Raw genomic sequence first — 19,940 nt, 5'->3', positions numbered from 1 at the left:
AGGAAACACACATGACACATGATCTTATGTGTCAGGACAGACAGTGACACCTGTAAGTGAACAGTTAGAATTGAAGTGATTATATTGGGAACTTTTCCCATATTTTTTTCACATCCATATCCACTTTTTTTTTTTTTTTTGGTAGAATGGTCCACAAAAACAATTACAGATGTTTCTTCAGTTTCTTCAGTTTTATTGTTTTGTAATGTTTGTATATCAATTTTAAAGACTTGAGTAAGCATGAAATGAAATGACCATGTCTAAAAGTGTTTGTAACAGTTGTGAATGGCCACAGTGGAAGGTGAAGGGTGAAAAGCTTGCTATCACTGAGAGGAGAGATACAATACTTGCATTCAAATTCTCCAGCTGTACCACAGTCATATCTGTGATCAGTGAGCTCTCCCACTAGAGCTTTTTGTTGGTCACATGCATTGTTCAAAGGCACCAAAGTGGTGGTAAAGAGGGAAGAGCAAGCCCCTGTTATCTGCAAGTAAATTTGAATGCAACAAGTTGCACAAGTAGAATAGCAGAAGAGCTATAAATGGAATATGAACAAGCAGAAGATGATAGCAAAGGGCCATAAATTGTATCTTTCATTTTGTTAATTACATTTTTGGGGAGGCATATTTGCCTTTATTAGGCAGTTGTAGGTGAGGTAGTGCACAGGAAAGTGGGAAGAAAGAGATGGGTATGACATGCAAAAAGGGTCCCTGGTTGGAATCGATTACAATATGGACAATAACCATTTGGCTAGGGAGCTCCTCTTTCACTTTTTCAACAGAGGAAACACAACATGTCAGGCATGTAAATGAAGAGGAGGAAATACACTCACAATACAGTCACATCACACCAGTGGATATGATGTTCTAAGACACTAATGGCCACATGAGTCTGACTGTTACATTATGGTTACCCAGAACCTCACCTCTTATTTTATCCTTAACAATCCAGTGAGTCTCAGCAAAGAAAATCCAAGATATGTAAACCCATGTAAAGTTGTATTTCGAAAAAATTCAAAGGAACAAGATGCGTTATACATGTTAGTTTAGTTCAGTATATTTTATTTGACCGTATAGTGAAAGAAGAGGGCTAGGGTTAGGGTTTAGAGGGGGTTAGAGAAAACAGAGAGGCAACATTGTGTTGCTCAGAGAACCTAAATTACCCAAAGATGTATTTCTTTTTTGTAACAGTAAATACAACGCATGGGGCCACCAATGACTAACTGCTATATTCAGAGTTTAACAAGATATTTAGAGCTGACAACGGTAATGTTAACATGATAAACAGACAATCCCTCACAGACAACAACACAGGCTCGACTTTTATACAGGGCCATGAATGTGCCTCTAGTGATCCAGTGGAAATGGAGAAGCGGTCAGCTAATTAGTTATGACTATCTCTATATTGCTGCAACACTAAGATGTGGTCAGTTTTAATCCACTGGTTGGTGTCCATTTATCTCCAGAGCCACACACTATGTAGCCACAAGGCCACATCCCCTACAGTTACTTCCCTCCAGTCCTCTGCTGCATATTTTAGATATGTTGCAATAGAGGGAATTGCAACATATTTAAGGCAAGGCAAGGCATGGCAGTTTTATTTATATAGCGCATTTCATACACAATGGCAATTCAATGTGCTTTACATAAAACAGAAAAACATGTAATTTGAGAAACTTAAAACATACAATTAATCCCCACCCCACCCCCCCATAATAAAAACAAAGTACAGAAAAATAGAAAGACATAAATAAAATGATTGCAGCATAAAATAATAAATTAGCTTTAAAATCATTAAAAGGACATAGAGTGCAAATGAAAGATTAAAATGTAAAGTGCTTTAAAAGAGCTCAATCATAAGCACAGGAGAAGAGAAATGTTTTTAACCTGGATTTAAAAGTGTTCACTGTTGGGGCTGATTTCAGTTCAGCTGGTAGTTTGTTCCAGTTGTGTGTAGCATAACAGCTAAAAGCTGCTTCACCATGTTTAGTTTAAACTCTAGGCTCAACTATCTGACCTGAGTCAGTAGATCTCAGAGCTCTACTGGGTTTATATTCTACTAACATGTCATTCATGTATTCTGGACCTAAACCATTCAGTGATTTGTAGACCAGTAGCAGAACTTTAAAATCTATTCTATAGCTGACTGGGAGCCAGTGTAAAGACTTTAGAACTGACTGGGAGCCAGTGTAAAGACTTTAGAACTGACTGGGAGCCAGTGTAAAGACTTTAGAACTGACTGGGAGCCAGTGTAAAGACTTTAGAACTGACTGGGAGCCAGTGTAAAGACTTTAGAACTGGAGTAATGTGCTCTGATCTCTTTGTTCTGGTTCAAACTCGAGCTGCAGCGTTCTGAATGAGCTGCAGCTGTTTAATGCTTTTTTGTGGGAGTCCCATCAGAAGACCGTTACAGTAGTCGAGTCTACTTGAGATGAAAGCATGAATCAACTTCTCCTGGTCTGTTTGAGACATAAAACCCTTCACTCTGGATATGTTCTTAAGCTGATAGAAGGCTGTTTTGGTGACTGATTTGATGTGACTGCTGAAGGTCAGATCTGAGTCTATCAGCACGCCAAGGTTTCAGACTTGGTCCCTAGTTTTTAGAGAGAGTGACTCGAGGTGTTTACTGACAGCAATCCTCTTCTCTTTATTGCCAAAAACAATGACCTCAGTTTTGTCCTGATTTAATTGAAGGAAATTTTGGTTCATCCAATTAGTTACTTGCTCTAAACAGTGACACAATGACTGTATTGGACTGTAGTCATCTGGAGACAGTGCTAGGTATATCTGTGTGTCATCTGCATAACTGTGATAGTCTACATTAGAGTTCTGCAGAATTTGACCCAAGGGCAGCATATATAGACTGAACAGAAGGGGTCCAAGAACTGACCCCTGAGGAACTCCACATGTCATAGCCACTCGATCAGATTCATAACTTCCAATGGTCACAAAATAACTCCGCTCTTCCAAGTAGGACCTGAACCAGTCTAGGACTGTTCCGCTGAGTCCTGCCCAAGTTTCCAACCTGTTGAACAGTATACTGTGATCCACAGTGTCAAACGCAGCACTGAGATCCAACAGGACCAGAACTGACACCTTGCCTGAGTCAGTGTTCAACCTTATGTCATTTAACACTCTAATAAGAGCTGTTTCTGTACTGTGGTGAGGTCGGAAGCCTGATTGAAATTTGTCAAAAAGGCCACTGGAGTTCAAGAAATTACTGAGTTGATTAAAAACCACTTTCTCAACGATCTTGGCTATAAAAGGAAGATTTGAGATAGGTCTGTAGTTGGTTAACATGGAAGCATCCAGCGTTCTCTTTTTTAAGAATGGCTTAATGGCAGCTACTTTTAGGAGTTTAGGAAACACACCTGATTTAAGTGAGCTATTTATTACTTGTCGCAAATCTGTTTGGACAGAGTTCACAATAGTTTTAAAGAAATCTGATGGCATTGTGTCAAGACAGCATGTTGATGGTTTTAGATGCTGCACTGTTTCCTCTATGGTTTTTTGGTCAACTGTTTTAAATTCTGACATTGCAGTTGAGTTATTCCTGGGAGGTCTTAGGGATTGCATCATTTTATTGTTTTGTTGATTTGTGTTGATATTTAACCTTATGGACTGGATTTTTTCACTGAAAAAGCAAATTCATTGCATTTTTCTGTGGAAAGGAGTTCTGGAGCTATCTGTTGAGGGGGGTTTGTAAGCTTATCAACCGTAGCAAACAGAGTACGAGTGTTGTTGATGTTCTTATTAATTATTTCAGAAAAGTGTTGCTGTCTAGCTTTGAGTAACTCATAGTTAAAATTACAAAGACTTTGTTTGTAGAGGTCAAGGTGAATTTAAAGTTTAGTTTTTCTCCACTTACACTCTGCTTTCCTGCATTCTGTTTTTAAAGCCTTTATCATCCTAGTGTTCCTCCATGATGTTTTCTTTCTGCTCAAGGTTGTCTTAGTTTTAATAGGTGCAACAGCATCCATGACATTTGAGATTTTCCAGTTAAATTTATCCAGGAGTTCATCAACTGACTCTGCACTCACAGTTGGTGACATAGCTATAGCCTCCATAAATTAAACGTTATTAATGAATTTGTAATTTTAGCCCAAACTACAATCTTTTCCTGAACCAAACCAGGTCGTTTTTGTGCCTAAACCTAACTAGATCTTCACCTTAGCATCACATCAATATTATCCAGGACTATATCTGTCAATATAGAACACTTTGGTATTTAATACCATTTGAGCATCTTCTTTTTAAAACTAAATGTAAAATAAGTGGCCCTACACATACTGTCCCTTTAAATTGAGCTCATTTGATTAAGTGGTCAGATGATACTGTAATAAAGGTAGGGTTGCTAGGGTAACAAATCATCCACACACATGGATACATAAATAATGTTTTAGTCACTGGGCCTTAAATCAAGGGAAACCCCACCTTGTGGATTCATTTCACTGGTTTTATATTTCTCATTTGTTAAGTAAGAGATAAGGGGTGTCATATTAGTCATGGAGGCTTTAACATTGTTCTTCCAAGAGATATTTCTTCACTTGGTGTTTTGATGATGGTAGTGAAGAATGCTGTCTAATACTTTGCTCTGAAATCTCCCATAGGTGTTCAGTTGGGTTGAGATCTTGTGACTGTGAAGGCCGTAGAATATGATTCACATCAAACCATTCAGCAATCCCTTATGTCATATGTATGGGGTACTGTCATCCTGGAGAGACCAATCCCATCAAGATAGAAATGTAAGGGTTAGGGTAGGATAAAGATAAAGATGAACACACAGATCAATTTTGTATTAATTTGCAGTGAAACTTCCCTTTAAGGGGACAGGTGGACTCAAACCATGTCAGCAAAATGCCCCCCACAGCATAACAGAGCTACCAGATCCTCTCACTGTAGGGGTCAAGCATTCAGAATTTGTCATGTGTCTGTAAATTCTATATGTACATACACTCTCAGTGTAGCATTTAAAGTCATATGAACTTAAAAATACAAAGAAGTGAATAAAGTTCGGTTTGGGTGTTGTGATTTCATTGCATTGTTAGACAATCTTTACTGACCTCTGCTGGTGAACTTGTAATATAACTGAAAATACACTGAGCTACTTATTACCCTGTTTACCATTCACTTACGTATCGTGATTTGGGTGAGGGTTGGGGTTAGGGTCTTTTTTGATTCTACAGGTTAAAGAGGTGAGTCAGACCCATATCATTCCCTAGTAGTTTTGGTTTTATTTTTCAAGGTTAGAGATGTCGACCCCTGAGATCCCTTTACAATACAGGTGTATTATATTTGTGTGGTTCTCACAGCATTACTCTTCAAATTACAATCTGCAAATTTGGCTCAAATGGTTCTTTAGGGCACTTTCTTGTAGCCATGACAAAGGAATTCAAAAATACAGTGAAAGGTGGCTAAATATGACTTAATCTTTCAGTAAACACAAACAGCAAAATGTTCTATTTCCTACCAGTCTCTTGCTTCTTTATTATCATTTGACATTTAATGGTTAAACATTTGCATAAAAAGAATACTGGTTTTAATAAAACAAACATCAACAGTATAAATAAAGCTATGTGACATAAGCTACCTATGCATTGCAAGAATTTTACAAAGACATTGGAGCAGATATTGCTATATTACTATGACAGCTGCAGAGCAACTTCTTCCCCAAATACCTGAGGTTTGACACAGAGTGAGTACAAAGAAAAGAAGAAAGCACAGTGTCATTGATCATTACCTATCATACAATGTCTTTTTAAGTTTGTATATGTGTGTCAGGCCTCACCAAACCAGCCAAGGTGTACAGGAGCATGCTCTTTAGAGTTCCAAAAACATTAAAATACACAAAAAACTCTGTACAAAAAAGTCAATGACAAGAGAAATTCATAGGCAGGATCTACAGTGTAAAAAGCCCTTCCATCAAGTAAGAAATGGAGTTTATAATAAAGATATCACAACTGTGACTGGTTTACAAAGTGTGGATCCAATCAATATTTACCACATAGTCTGCTATGTGCTCCCTGCAGGCTCCTTTTAACCCTAACGGTCAATTCATTGCATAGTCAAGAAAATATCTCCATTAGTTTTGTAGTTGCTATTTTACAAAGATTTTTGACCCAAAAACCCTCTGCAGCCTCTAAAATCAACAGCTTTGTGAGTGGTGACAATCCAATAAATCAATCAGCTTCAAAACAGCAACACACCAGAGTCTGGAGTCATTTTATGTATTTTGGGGGTTGTTTTGTTCCCATAAGCCCAGCTGTTTATATCATAAGTATTCATAAATATATGAAGACCAAATTTGAATTTCGACTTTCAAATGTGATAGATAATGTGTAGACAATGGTCCTTAGCATACCTGTAACTATAGCAAATACTGGAATTTAAATCAACAATTCAGTGTTTTGGGGAAATTAACTCATTTTAGTTTTCTTCTGACTGTGAGAAGATAAGATGGATATGAACCTCAGGTAGAGAGCATGGTTAGCATTGCTTACTATAAAAAGCTGAAGCAGAGGGAAGCCTAGCCTAGCTACCCTGACTCTGTTCAAAGGTTAAGGGGGAAACAAAAACTGTGATTACAGTGAGGTTGATCCTAAACCACAACCTGTAAACACTGCACAGAACTGCTTTAAGGGTGGATAAAATGTTGTTTGTGTAAGTAAAGTCAGAAATAACCAGGATATCTGTTTCCCCCTGCTTCCAGGCCTTATGCTATGCTAAGCTAACCAAGTTCTGACTGCAGCTATAGACATAACACACAGACATGAGACTGATATTGCCCCATATTTCTCAAAATAATTAATCTTTCTCTATATAGTGAATGCACATGGTGAGTGTTTTCAGATGACATGCTCCTCTCCGTTACAGCTGGCTTTATTGCATAGATCACGTTTATATAGCCAACAGTGTCCATGTGCCCAGCAGCAAGGCAGCAATAAAAGATATTGTCCTGCCGCTGAGAGCTCCATTTTGGCAAGTGCATTGTGTCCATTTGAGTGGACCTCTGTCCTGCTTGTCTTTATGTTTTTGTCCATGTCCCTCCCTCCCATGGTCTCTCCTCTTTCCTCCCGCTTCCTCCTTCTCCTCCCTCCATCCTTCACGGAGCTCCTGTCTTCCTGCATGTGGAGAGAGTGACAAGGAGACATCGTCCTCCACAGGTGAGGATGAGGAGGAATCTGGACAGTCCAGCCAGTCAGCGGCTGACGATCGCGGGTACCCATCATGCAGTGAGGAGCCCGGAAACATGAACTTCCAGTAGGAGTCTCCTCTGAAGAGATAGACAGAACCTGGAGAGGATAGATGGAGGATTTCACGACCAGCAACTTGCATATTTTTGCTATTTTTTATAACAAATTGCATACTATTTAACAGTGACGACAGATTAAAAGTGCTGGCTTGTTTTATAACCAGCCCCCTCCCTGTCTTTCATCCCCTGAATAATCTTCTTTGCTAAATCTGAACCACTGCAGATCTGGGATTTTTCCTGTGTGCATGAATTTTAATGATTCACCACAGTCATTACTGTGTTCTATGGTGCAAGTGCTCATGGATGTAGCATCAGGTGGTTTACACCTTAGTGAGTGCTAGGTGCATTTGTGCAGTTTCCAGGTACTCAATATGACGCTGTTAGAGTTTGTTTATGTCAGCAGTTTCTGCAAATGTATTTTATAATCAAGTGATTTTCATGTAAAAACCTCAAATATGTATGAGTTTATCACAAATTTATATGGTTTATATGGGATTTTAACTAGTCTTAATCCTCAAATAATCTTTACCCTAACCAACACCTAAATCTAACCGAGTCCCTAACTCAACCCCCTAAATCCTGATTATGAACCATACTGTTGTAAAATAAGAAGTCTATGCTAGATAGTTCTACAGTGACACACACACACACATTTCTGTTCTCACCATCGCTGTGTGTCGTGATTCCACTGACACCCTCTCTGAGAAGCTGAGTCCAGGTGTCACCTTGCTCTGTTTTATCGCCGTCTCCCATTTCCCCCCACACAGGGCCCTCCTCTGGGTCCCAGACCAAGCCCCGCTTCCCAACTGCTCCTTTCTCCTCCTCTTCCTCCTTCTCTATGTCGTCATCATCCACCCCTTCCAAGCTCACCCCCATCCTGAGAGCTGACAGGGGCTGAGGGTAGCCGTCCTGCAGGGAGAGGTCCCTGAACAGCCAGAACTGGGAACCTACAGCAAAACACCATCTGAAGTGGTTACTTTTGGTTGGTTTGGAAAATGTACAACTTAGACCTGTCATGATATCTATTGATGATATATTGTCTGAGAAATAATTGCTAGCTGCTAATATGAAGTGTGGCCATATTGATGTCAAGAAATGATCACCGTCATGTCCATGTATCATACAATAAGTCCATATATAGACATGATGATTTTCAAAACGTTACAGTACGATAAGTTGATAACATAATTATCGTGACAGGCCTAGTAAAACTGTATAATAGATAAGTCAAAAGAAAGTTGAACAATATTCAGGATACAATGTTCATAATTGGTTGGTCCAATGGAAAAAACTGTGAAGCTTTGGTGTTTTGGTGTCAGTCACACTTGCACCATGTGAAACACAGCTCTGAATTTTTATAAATGTCACTATTGGATACACTATATTCGATTGATTGGACTCACTGACTGACTGATTGATTAACTGATTGATTGACAAAGAAGCTTCCAAATGTCTGTACGAAATATGATGCCAAAATAAAATAACATCATGACAACAACTAGCTCCAAGAGTCTTTGTGAACATCATACCACTGATGAAGATGATGGCATGGTCTGACTGTCTCTCCAGCACAGCGTGAAGGCTTGGCAGGTCAGGAGGTAGACCCTTCCACAGTCTCCTGACTGAGGCCCCGCGACCCGACACCAAACCCCCACCGCTGACTCGCCACATAGTCAGTCCTGGAGGGACATGAACAGGGACATAATGAGGGAGAGGCTAATGGTCCATCTATCAATGCATTGATGTCAGTTTTCTATTTCAACATGCCTAATGAGTCTGTTTGAGGTGCGGCCTCTACCTTTGAAGAAGAATGTCTCTCCCCGGATTGTTGCCACAGTATCAAAACTGGTGTTACAGCGATCTACAGTGGGACTGAAAGGATAAAAAACACAATGAATACTGAAATATTAATACTATCTAATAGCTGTAAAAACACCTGTGCTAATGTGTTTTTTAAGAATTTAAGAATTTCTTTTTTTTCATATTTTGTGCTCTAAGCCTACCCATATCTGTGATGATAGTGGTGGCCTCTGTGACGTAACTGAGGCTCTGGGGCGAGGCGGGGCGCATCGGTAGCCAGCAGCTGGTTCCTTTTACCTAAATCAAAAATGAAACCAGGTTAAACCTTTCCTCTACAATAGTCACTACAGGAGATGCAACTTTTAAAAAAACAACTATTAATGACATCAGATGCATTCCAGTGATCAGTAAATTACAAAACATTCGATAATGATGTCACGATCAACTATAATAAAAACTCAAGATTGATTATTAATTTGGTATACACATTTTGACTCAGACACACCATCCTACTGCCAGAAATACTCACTAGAGCACCAAATGTGACTCAATCCAATGCTGAAAATAGTCCTCAAAACAAGTTCTATTACTTCCTCTTTGAGTGATGTACTGTATTAAAAGTAACAAAGCTGCTGTGTGATCATGCCTAAGCATATATAGAGCGGTTTATATATCCACATCCTGCTGCTGGTAGGATGTAAAGAAGCATGCATGATATTATATAGAGGGAAAATGAAGAGATGTTCATTTTTAACAGCAATAGAGTCACACATATCATCACATAGAATTTCCTGCTTTCAATGCTTTGATCCCCGACAGTCCAACGCTTTCACACGAGTGTATGAGCATAATGAGGAGGATAAAACTGACCACAAAAGGCTCTGTCTGCACGTCCTGTGTAAGACAGCAGATAAAGGTCAGTCCAGGCAACTGGTCCACAGCTGTCCTCACTCATCACTCCTCTACAACACGTCAGTTTCATGCCTTTATTGAAAAGCTGTTGAGTGGGACTTTTTTATAAGATGCAGATATGAAGTCATGAGACAATTAAGTCATTATGTCCTCTCCCTGACACAGAGCAGTAATGCAATTGGTGACCTACAATATATGCAAGGAAAGTGCCTTCCAAAATTGGGCGAAAAATGAAGACCTACTGTAAGGAGCAGCAGTGTGGCACGATTTTCCAAACAGTCTGCTTTATTGTCAATTCAGAATAGCTCCTTATCCACTTTTTGGATACAGTTCAGATGTAACATCTGACAGAGAAAATGATGTTAACTAATTGTAGCAGTTGTGGCTGCTATTAACAAGTTGTGTAAGTGATACTTTGTGTTGTAGAGGAGTGATGCACATCAAAAGGTGCTTTTGATGTGCATTTATTTAGATTTCTGAACATAGTTAATTGAAACTTCTTTCAATAAAAAAAAGAGAAACTTAAAAAAGAGTCCCTATAAAAATAGTCAGGTCGGTGGACTATCATATAACTGGGACACTGCTCCTGGGAAGAGATGTTGATTCTTTAAACGTTAAGCCACAGATAAACCACTAGAAACCACCACAGCTAAGTGAGTAAATGTAAGGTTTTTTATACTTCTTATTGGTAACATTTATATTCTGATTTTGGATACTTGTGTGACTAAGAAAGGTGTATTTTGATTGTTAAGAATCCTACCATAGAGCTGGGTGATGTGTTCTAGATCTTGGGATCCCAGGCGGTAGTGAAGGGGGTCTCCAGCAGGACCTTGGTAGTATGGCCTCATTACTGAGTGACGGGAAGAAGAGTGAGCCAGGCCCAGTGCGTGGCCAAACTCATGGACCAGAACTGTGAATAGGTCAGTACCCTCCGAGGCTGGGAAGGAAAGAGCGGGGGAGAAGGATGTAGTTTGAATCACTGCTTGGAGAGGATAAATGTAATGAGTAGGGGAATTAGAATGTGGTCTAAAGCCCTGAAAGCTTTCACCAGATGCTGTGATGCAAAATTGTGTCACTAGGGGGGCTTATTTAAGCTTTGACTTCAGGTTGCTGCTACAGAACAGGTTATGTACTTCAAGGCAGTTTTTCTTCTGGGAAACATGGATGTCAATCAACCGATTATATTATGCAATATCTTGGGTGCCCATTTAAGTTTTGGTGTAAAGGTAGCAATGGTTGAAAATAAATAAGCTTTTACCTCTGAAAAGTCTATGTCCTCGCTGTTTACACTGGAATGCTCTTTAGTTAGTTAATTAATTAATACTGGCTGCATTGGCTGCACAGTATGACAGCTCCCATTTCTGGCCCCAAGCATCCTACTCATAATTACAGTGATTATACAAAGTGGTGAAAGAAGCCAAAAGCCTCTAGTGTACAGGAGTGCTGTGCTGCTGCTAAATGCATCCAGAGTATGTTTCTAGAGAAATGGACTACAATCATAATGGATCATCCTCTGGGGACCATAAATATTCAATTTATATATTTCACAACTGTATAACATTGGAAGATGAACTCTGCAAAGGTTCCACCTGGCTGTCTGAAGGCCCACTCTTCCTCTGCGTCCAAATGAACTCCTCCTGCCCGGGAAGGATCTGATGGGAAAAAAGCATGGCCAACTGCACCGCCTGCCCCATCAAAGGGATAGCCATCACCGTGGTAACCATGAAGGAAGTCTATCTGTAGGTCAGCTGACTCGGGACTTCCCACCTAGTGGAAAAGGGCAAGAGGATTGATTTGGACAGAATTACATTTTAATGTGATTAGCTGTCTCTGATATGAAACTAATATCTCCTGTCTTTCTTAATGACATGAATGTAGCATTGCACAGATGTACCAACCTCATGGAACTCCAGCGGTGTAGGCTCTGCCCACACTCTTAAAGCATAGAAGACCAGTGAGCGAATCGTCTCCCGAGACAGATGGGAAGATAAGGGATATGAACGCAACCTAAGGATATAAAACAATGTATGTTTATCATGTTTCAGGTGACTTGAAGGAAATGGGAAGATTCTGTAAAAATTCTTTGCATCTGACCTCCAGTTGATGTTCCTGCGGGTCCACATGGAGATAGCCCTTTTCCTCCTTCTTCTTGTGTGTCTCTCTTCTTGATTGGTCAGTGATTTAGATGGCTCTTGCTCATCAGGTAGGGAGCAGCGTGGAGCACTCATTAACGCCATTGTTTCTTCATCTGAACAGGTCACAAAACAGAAAAGCAAAATAAGATTCAAAGGGTCACATGAAGAACACTTAGTTAAACATGTTAAGTCCAGTTCTTCTATGGAACACAGCTACTTTCTGTAATCCTCACCTACGACTCCAGTGTCTTTGAGGCCTGCAAATCTCTGCATGGCCCTGACAGCATTAGTAACAGCTGTCCAGGCCTGTAGCTGTCCTGTGGAGGAGTCTGGGGGTGGGAGGTAGCCATACTTCATCAACCAATCCTATGAGTAGAGAGGAAGAGAAAGTTATCTTGAATGGTTCTTCAACAATTTCAGCCTTGCATCTAAATTGTGTAAATACAGCCTCACCTGGTAACTCTGTCTCCTGATAAGCATATTAATATGCAAATAATTTCAATTAGTAAATAAATTTATACAATGTTCTTGCTATGCTTGGGATGCTCTAGAAATGGCGATGTTCAGTTGGTCGGTCAGTCAACCACCTTTGTTCAGACTGAAATAACTCAACAATAATTGGATGGATTGCCATGACATTTTTACAGGTATTTATGGTCCCCTGAGGATAAATCCTTCTGACTTTGATGAATCTCTGACTCTTCCTATAGCACCACGATAAGGCTGACATTTGTGCCTCAGAGTGAAATACCTTGGACAACATTTGATGGATTGTCATGACATTTACAAGAAATAATCAAGGTCTCTAAAGGATCAATTCTAACTTCATCTGTGAGTTTTTTTTCCTTTAGCGCCACCAAAGTTTCCACTTTTGCTGTGATATATCTCAACATCTACTTGATGGAATGGCATAAAATTTGGTTCAGACATTCATGGTTCCCAGATGAGGTATTCTAATGACTTTGGTGATCCTCTGATTTTGCCTCTAAGTCTTACTATGAGGTTGATGCTGTATGTTTCTGTGTCTTTAATGGATTGCTGTGAAATTTGGCTCACATATTCATAGTCCTCAGGGGATGAATTGTAATTACTCCTGACTTTTATACTAGCGCCATCATCAGCTCAAAATGTCATCTTCTCCAACACTTTTGTGTATAACCAAATACCTGCAAAACTTGACATTTCCATCAGCCTGAGCTGTACTTTGTGTTTAGTGCTTATTAGCAATTCGTATATGTGTCCAACATGAGCACACAGATTCCCAGTAATTCATGGGTCACTGTAACTGATTTAGCCTATTTCAAAATTTGCTAAATGTGTGCTGTTTCTTTTACCACCAGTTGGGAGCTGTCATCTTCAGTGGGTGTCACTGTTGCAGATGAGGGTGCTGGGGTTACAGCAGCAGTATGGGTTGTTTGCATCCATCCATTGCTCAGGCAGAGAAATATAATCCACGTCTTCATCTTGGCTGCATGTTTTTGCAAGAGATATTCACTTAACAGAAATCTTCAATGCTGCCTGTAAATCCATCGGAGTCTGAGATGATAAACTATCCCTGGATTGAAGTCAAAACATATATTGAAAATTAGAATTTTTCTGGATGTTTTTTTCTACTTCAACATTCATTTGTGTGTAGAAGCTTCATTCAAACTTTAAAATATTACGATGAGAAAAATCAGAATTTTTCATGTCTTTCATGATTTTAGAAATATTCAACATTTTCCTGCCTTTTTGCCCAATTATATGAAAGGACAGGATGTGAAAAACATTATTGTGTATGTGGGCGACGTCACACATTCACTGAAGGCTTCAGCCTCATAGGAGATTCAACTAATTAACTTGCTGTTTAAATGAAATTTCAAGTGCTTTCATCATTTTCGCTTCCTCTGACACTTCCACTGCTTTCACCTATTAAACCCTAACTTACACTTCAACTGCTTTTTATTCTTCAACTGAAATGAAAGCCACCACTTACACCTCATCTGGCATTTGAACTGCTTTCATCTTTTGCTTTTCCAACAATACTCTATCTACTTTGAGTGAATATACATGAACTGACACTTCAAATTCCGGACACTTTAGTGCCTACGCTTATTTTAGTGGTGGTGTTTTGACTACAACCTTAACTGTATTTTAACATTTCATTTGCTTCCAGAGTAACATTTCTTGTATCACCACCTCCAAATGCAGAGGAAGCACTTTTTCAGGAAGCTTTCATGTCCACTGCCTTCAGTGACAAAAGAAAGAGTGTGCTGATAAATCTAATAAGACCCTTTAACTTGTTTTGGCTTTCTGCGCTTGAATGATTCCTGGTCAGATGACTGCAACAGCCCTTCATTTTCTCAGTGCTAAATCAGGAAAAAAAAACCCACCATAACTACAATATCCCAATGAATGAGTTAAAGCAGTCAGCAAAAGAAGTTGACAGGAAACATCCATACAGTATTCCCATCGGGGAAACAATCTACTAGATCCAATCAGAAAATGGAAGTGAAATTACCATAACATACAGAGGGGAGGGCACCGATGACTGCTGTACAGGACACTGCTTGATGTGAGTGTGTGTGTCTGTGTCAGCCAGAAGATGCTTCATTTAATTAAGTTAGAGGGTGTACCATTTCAGTTAAAGCGTGCAGGAAGGGGGGGAAGGATGAAAGGGAGGAAGGATGAATGGAGGAGGAGAACGGTGTTAAAGTAATGAGATTAAAGTAGCAAAGAGAGGCGAGGGCAAAAGCCAAAAGGTTTAGACTGTTATAGCCCAACAAACAGTTTCCTTTGTATCTGAGGTGATGTTAACCTTAATGAAATAATTTGGATAAAACACACTTTTCTGGTATAGTCTATTTTTTCTTTTCTTTCTTTTTTCTTTTAAGTGAGCACGGCTTCTCTGGTTGTGCAATGATAACAAACAAATTACATCATAACAATTTTTAACCAGTCACTGAAACACAAGAGTGATGGAAGTCACATGAAAGGACTTTTCATTTAATTTATTTCGTCTTATTAATTTATTAATTTATTTAATATATTATTTTTATTCTTTAGTCTTTTTTGGACTGTTTGTTTTTTTTCTACCATTTTCTACCATACACTTTTTGGAAGTTAAAATACAAAATAAGGAATGAATAACAAATTATTTCAACTTATCCTGAACTTGAACTTATCTTTGTATTCCATAAAAGAGTAAAAGCTAAAGTTGGTGACATTTACATACATTTACATCACAATGTAAAACTGACTTAATAATTAGCAAACAGTTGTCTATTTACACATCCAGCAGATATAGAGCCACATTTAAATTCATTCTGAGTTGTGTTTTGGAAGTCTGGTGAATATTAGTACTATTATAAGTCCCATAGTCACTGATTTCAGCTGTAGCAGGGACAAGTCTTTAGTTTCTATTGACAGGTGTGCTTTCTTCAGCAGTTCTCTTTACTTTTGTCTGTCAGTAGTATAATTAGTTAGTCAGCACTTGAGATTGAACCCTAACAAGTTGCAGGCTGTAAAATTAAACCAATGGGCTGAAAGACAGTAAACTGCAGTTATTGAGCAGGTACTTTAACTTTTGTATGTCTATAGTGTTATCAGGTTGGCAGTGAATGATGTGTTCAAGTAGTCACAGTAAAGTGGATCTCTGTACTGCCATTTATAGTTATTTATACACCAAATGAAACTGGAGCTTTTCTATGACATTTTCAACCTGCTGCAAACTCATTCAGTCATCAGGTTGAACTTTCATTCACAAATAGTGACAAATATAAAAAATCCATGCATTCACGATCACAGCCACCACCAGGGATTTTGGGCCCCATGAAAAGATATCACATTGGGCCCCACCACCACACACAGGTCACACCAACCATGCACAATTTCTATAACCACACTTATCTGTGAAGGCTTGCAACTTTCTTAGTCCAATACTAACTGTACACTATTTACTGAGATTGAACTGTGAAAACACTGAGTAGACATGCATGGGATGAAATATTCTATTAATGTCTTTTAATGATGATATGTTACATTAAATTAAATTAAATTCAATTTGAATATGTAAATTAACTAATGTTCTAATATTTTTTTTATGGTCCCTTAGAATCCTCTAACTTTTCACCCCCTCATTGCGCCCCTGATCACAGCTACCATTAAGGACACTGAGGTCATGACTTTTATAGATTCAGTATATTTTGATTTGATAAACATAGATTAAATAAAAATGATTCAGCATTTCCCCAGTAGAATTACAGTTTATAGGAAGCTTGGAAACTAAATCTAAATGATTCATGTTGGAAGATAAAATGAACAGACGCCGTAACAGATTAACAGTTAACTGGAAAATGAAATACACTTGCAAACTGTATTTAGCTCATGACTTCTGAAAATCCAATCTAAAACTTTTACTTTTACTATTTTTTCCTCCCTCTATGACAAACTCATTTATAACACAGCCTGGTCACTGCATAGCTGCACACTGCTGTACAGTCATTCTGATGATCTTGGTTGTGACACATGCAATATTGTCGCCATCTGGCAGCAGCTTCTAACATCTCAGACCTTCCACTACAAAACATATATCATAAACTTAATGGCACATAAAATGCATAAAGAGCACTCCAACGTCTAAATAAACAACACAATTAGAGTTATTTAACATAAAATACTCACCCTTCTCCTGCTTAACGTCCGTCCTCCTCTCACTCCCTCTTTATCTGCCACTATAGGAACAGATGGGTCCTTTCTCCTCACTTGCTTCTTCCCTCAAAGCCCAGCTACTAAACACCCCCCCCCCCCCCCCTCACGCCCCACCCTCCACCCCACCCACCGCTACTATGACAAACACATGTTTGCAGGAATAGCCTCTTCTTTGCCGCCGCATCCACACCAAATATGAAACATATATGACAATAAATGCTTTTATCCTTTATGCTCCACTGTGTGTACTGAAATGAAAACAATCAGTCCCGGCGCTGCACTCTCTCTGAATCTGCATCTGACCCCGGTGAGGATTAGTGAGTGTGACACGACAGAGTTTGTGTGCGTGCGTGCGTGTTTGCATGTGTGCAACATCTGCATGTTCATGTGTATCTTTGCTCATGATAGCATTAACATCTTACACGCAATCCGCTTAACGCCAGGATTAATAAAACTAAAATGAAGACGAACAGATTTGACTCTCCCTTTCTCTTTCTATCTGTTTCCTCTTTATTTATTTTTTTCCTCTGGTGCTTTCTTTTTTTTTGTTTAAACCATTTGACCAACTGTTAAGAGGGTCAACATGGTCAGCAGAGTGACCTCCTTGTTTAAGTACATCTGATATCCTTCCACTTGGCTGTTAAAGTTTCAGTAAAGCCATTAAATTCTAAAGTTAGAGAGCAGAGAAGAAAAGAGAGATTGACATGATGAGAGTGCAGGAGGAGTACATCTGGGAAAAAGATTTTAAACTCTCATTCACGTGTTACAGGATTTTCTTTTTGTTGATATATTTTCAAGAGCGACCATACATTTCTACCGTCCCTCCATATTGCTGTAGGCTGATTCATGTCAATACTCATATTCTGTCTCTCTTTGTTAAGGCGTATTAGCAGCGGCAGCGGCGTCCCACTGGGATCATTAAGTTCCATCTAATCTGCTCTTTGTCTGCAGAGGGACAATGACTGATGGTTAAAACACATGTAGGGCCAATGTGATGTTTTTGCAGGAAACCTGATTCCTCTGATCTGCTTCTGTAGCAGGATGGGCAGATCCAGTGACTGACTGATCTGACTCACTAAACCCTCTCTGAGTTGATCACATTTTGTTGAGGGTTGTTTTTCTTCAGTGTAGATTTACTTGTTGTGAAATTGATGTGTCATTTACAACCTGATCCAAAGTCTAACACATTGATCTTATGTCCACCAGTGATAAAAGGCATCACTAATTGAATAGATTTGTACAAATGCACAGTAGGTAAGTCACTTTTACCTTAAGGAACCGATCACGTCAGCATTTATGATTCCATAAATATCAGCCTCATGGTGGTTCTAGAGGAAAAAGGTACATCACCAAAGCCATTAGCACAAATTGTCTATGAGTAACGAATGTCACAAAATGTTGCGCCAATCCATTAATCACTGGATAAGTGAAGACTTTGACCTGCTGGTGGCGCTGGACGAAAAGTAAGCACATCACCAAAATAATGGTGACCCACTCTTTGGGCACCATGACTGAATTTACAAAATGTCATGGTAACCCAAGAGTTGATGACATATTTCAGTCACAACCTCTTGACCAGACTTAACTGTTGTCTATAGAGAAATGCTGAGTCTCAATTCTCAACAATACCTAGTTAGTTAGCCATGGTGCGCTAGAAAAATTAAACCATACACAGATGCATAACCCATAACCTCACAGTTAAGACTGTGTTCTGCCATTCAGTTACCTTCTTTTCTTCCTCAGCTTCCTCAGTAAGTTTTTAAGGAAGCATAAAATTAAGGTTTCTGGGGTAAATGGAGAGTGTTTCCACTGTCACCGGGACAACAGGCAGCTGCCTCATGAATGTAGCTGCTGTGACAGGTCAAAGGTTACTTGGGGGTAATGGGTGATGGATGCTGGTAGGGTGGGTGGGTGTGGATCTTGGTAAATATGTGAATGGAGCTGAGTGTCTGGGACTGTGTGGGGCATGTCTTGTTGTTGTCCGTGGCAACAAAAATACCCCTTTCAGATTGCATGGTGTCTCTGTCAAGTTCTTTGAATGACCTTCTCTGGAGTCCTGCACGCTAGAGATACCTCTGTACACATCTGCATTAGAGACTGCAAAATGGTAATATAAATACTCACTCTAGAGCTTTCATGTTTTAACATGTCCATTATCCGTAAGTTTGCCTTTTTCTATGCTGAAAACCCTGAAACAGATCAAAAGTAAGAGTTACCACTAGAACGTTATTCCGTATATGTGATGATTGCATATCTGTGGAACCAGTAGCATGAAGCTAATATTCCCTGACCTGGTTCTGACAAAATTGACCTGTGGTGCCGGCCTATGATCAGTTGGTGGTTAAACCGCTAGATGACTTTTGTATGGAGGAGAATAAAAGAGGCCCCAGGTCAACAAAGAGGGCAGTGTTCAACTCCAATTACTAATGTGGATGTCAGAGCTGAGAGGGCAGTGATGATGTGCACAGAGCTGTGGTCTCATTTATAAAATGACTCAATTCTCAGTTGAGATAGAATTTTAACCATTGTCTTGTCATGTTTCATACAAACACACTTCAAAACTTTGGTTCACACAAATTACAAAAAAATATATTTTCTCCTCCACCTCCAGTGCTACAGTACCATAGATAGACCATGCCATATGATAGACAGACCATACTATATGATGGATAGACCATACCATATGATAGCCTAATGGTAGATAGATTGACCAAAGAAATAAACAGATGGAAACATGTCAACCTACTTTGGATTGAATGCTGCCCAATAACACTGACAGCTAAACATGAGACCCCCTGCAGCTCAGCAGAATACTGTGTACATGCAGTGACGTCACTGCATAAGAAGCTAATTCCTTTAACACGACTTATAGCGGAAACATTGCCATTTCGTCAGCATGATAATGCTAGCAGATTTAGCAAAATGCATTGACTAATCGTCAACATGGCTGGAATAAATCTCAGAGATGAATATTCCAAAACCTGGGAGACAGTGTAGGACCCAAACTATCAGCATAGTTAGATATCTATCCAGGTAGTTGAGATATTATGCTTTTTTTAACACCAAGTCACTTTTGTCTCATAAGAAATGTTTTGTTAGATTTATGCACCACTTGTTTTGAGATTAGGATGCTGTAACCAGACCTTTCAAAGT

At 39.3% G+C, this 19,940-nt stretch overlaps 1 protein-coding gene across 1 annotated transcript; it reads right to left on the bottom strand.

Annotated features, from left to right (window-relative positions):
• Positions 1–7,061: 7,061 nt before the first annotated feature.
• On the bottom strand, positions 7,062–13,602 carry mmp17b (matrix metallopeptidase 17b; the record flags this gene model as incomplete). Its single annotated transcript, XM_053324304.1, has 11 exons — positions 13,433–13,602; positions 12,332–12,464; positions 12,058–12,211; positions 11,862–11,970; positions 11,553–11,730; positions 10,724–10,900; positions 9,255–9,348; positions 9,050–9,123; positions 8,781–8,930; positions 7,917–8,198; positions 7,062–7,291 (listed from the first exon to the last, which is right to left on the bottom strand). Coding segments are annotated over exons 1-11 (1,710 nt in total), but the record flags the coding sequence as incomplete, so codon positions are not given.
• Positions 13,603–19,940: the final 6,338 nt, after the last annotated feature.

This window comes from Scomber japonicus, chromosome 8 (assembly GCF_027409825.1).
Source record: "Scomber japonicus isolate fScoJap1 chromosome 8, fScoJap1.pri, whole genome shotgun sequence".
NCBI classification, from domain to species: Eukaryota; Metazoa; Chordata; class Actinopteri; order Scombriformes; family Scombridae; genus Scomber; species Scomber japonicus.
Note: the sequence above shows the minus strand (reverse complement) of the source record. Positions and strands in the feature narration are given on the sequence as shown.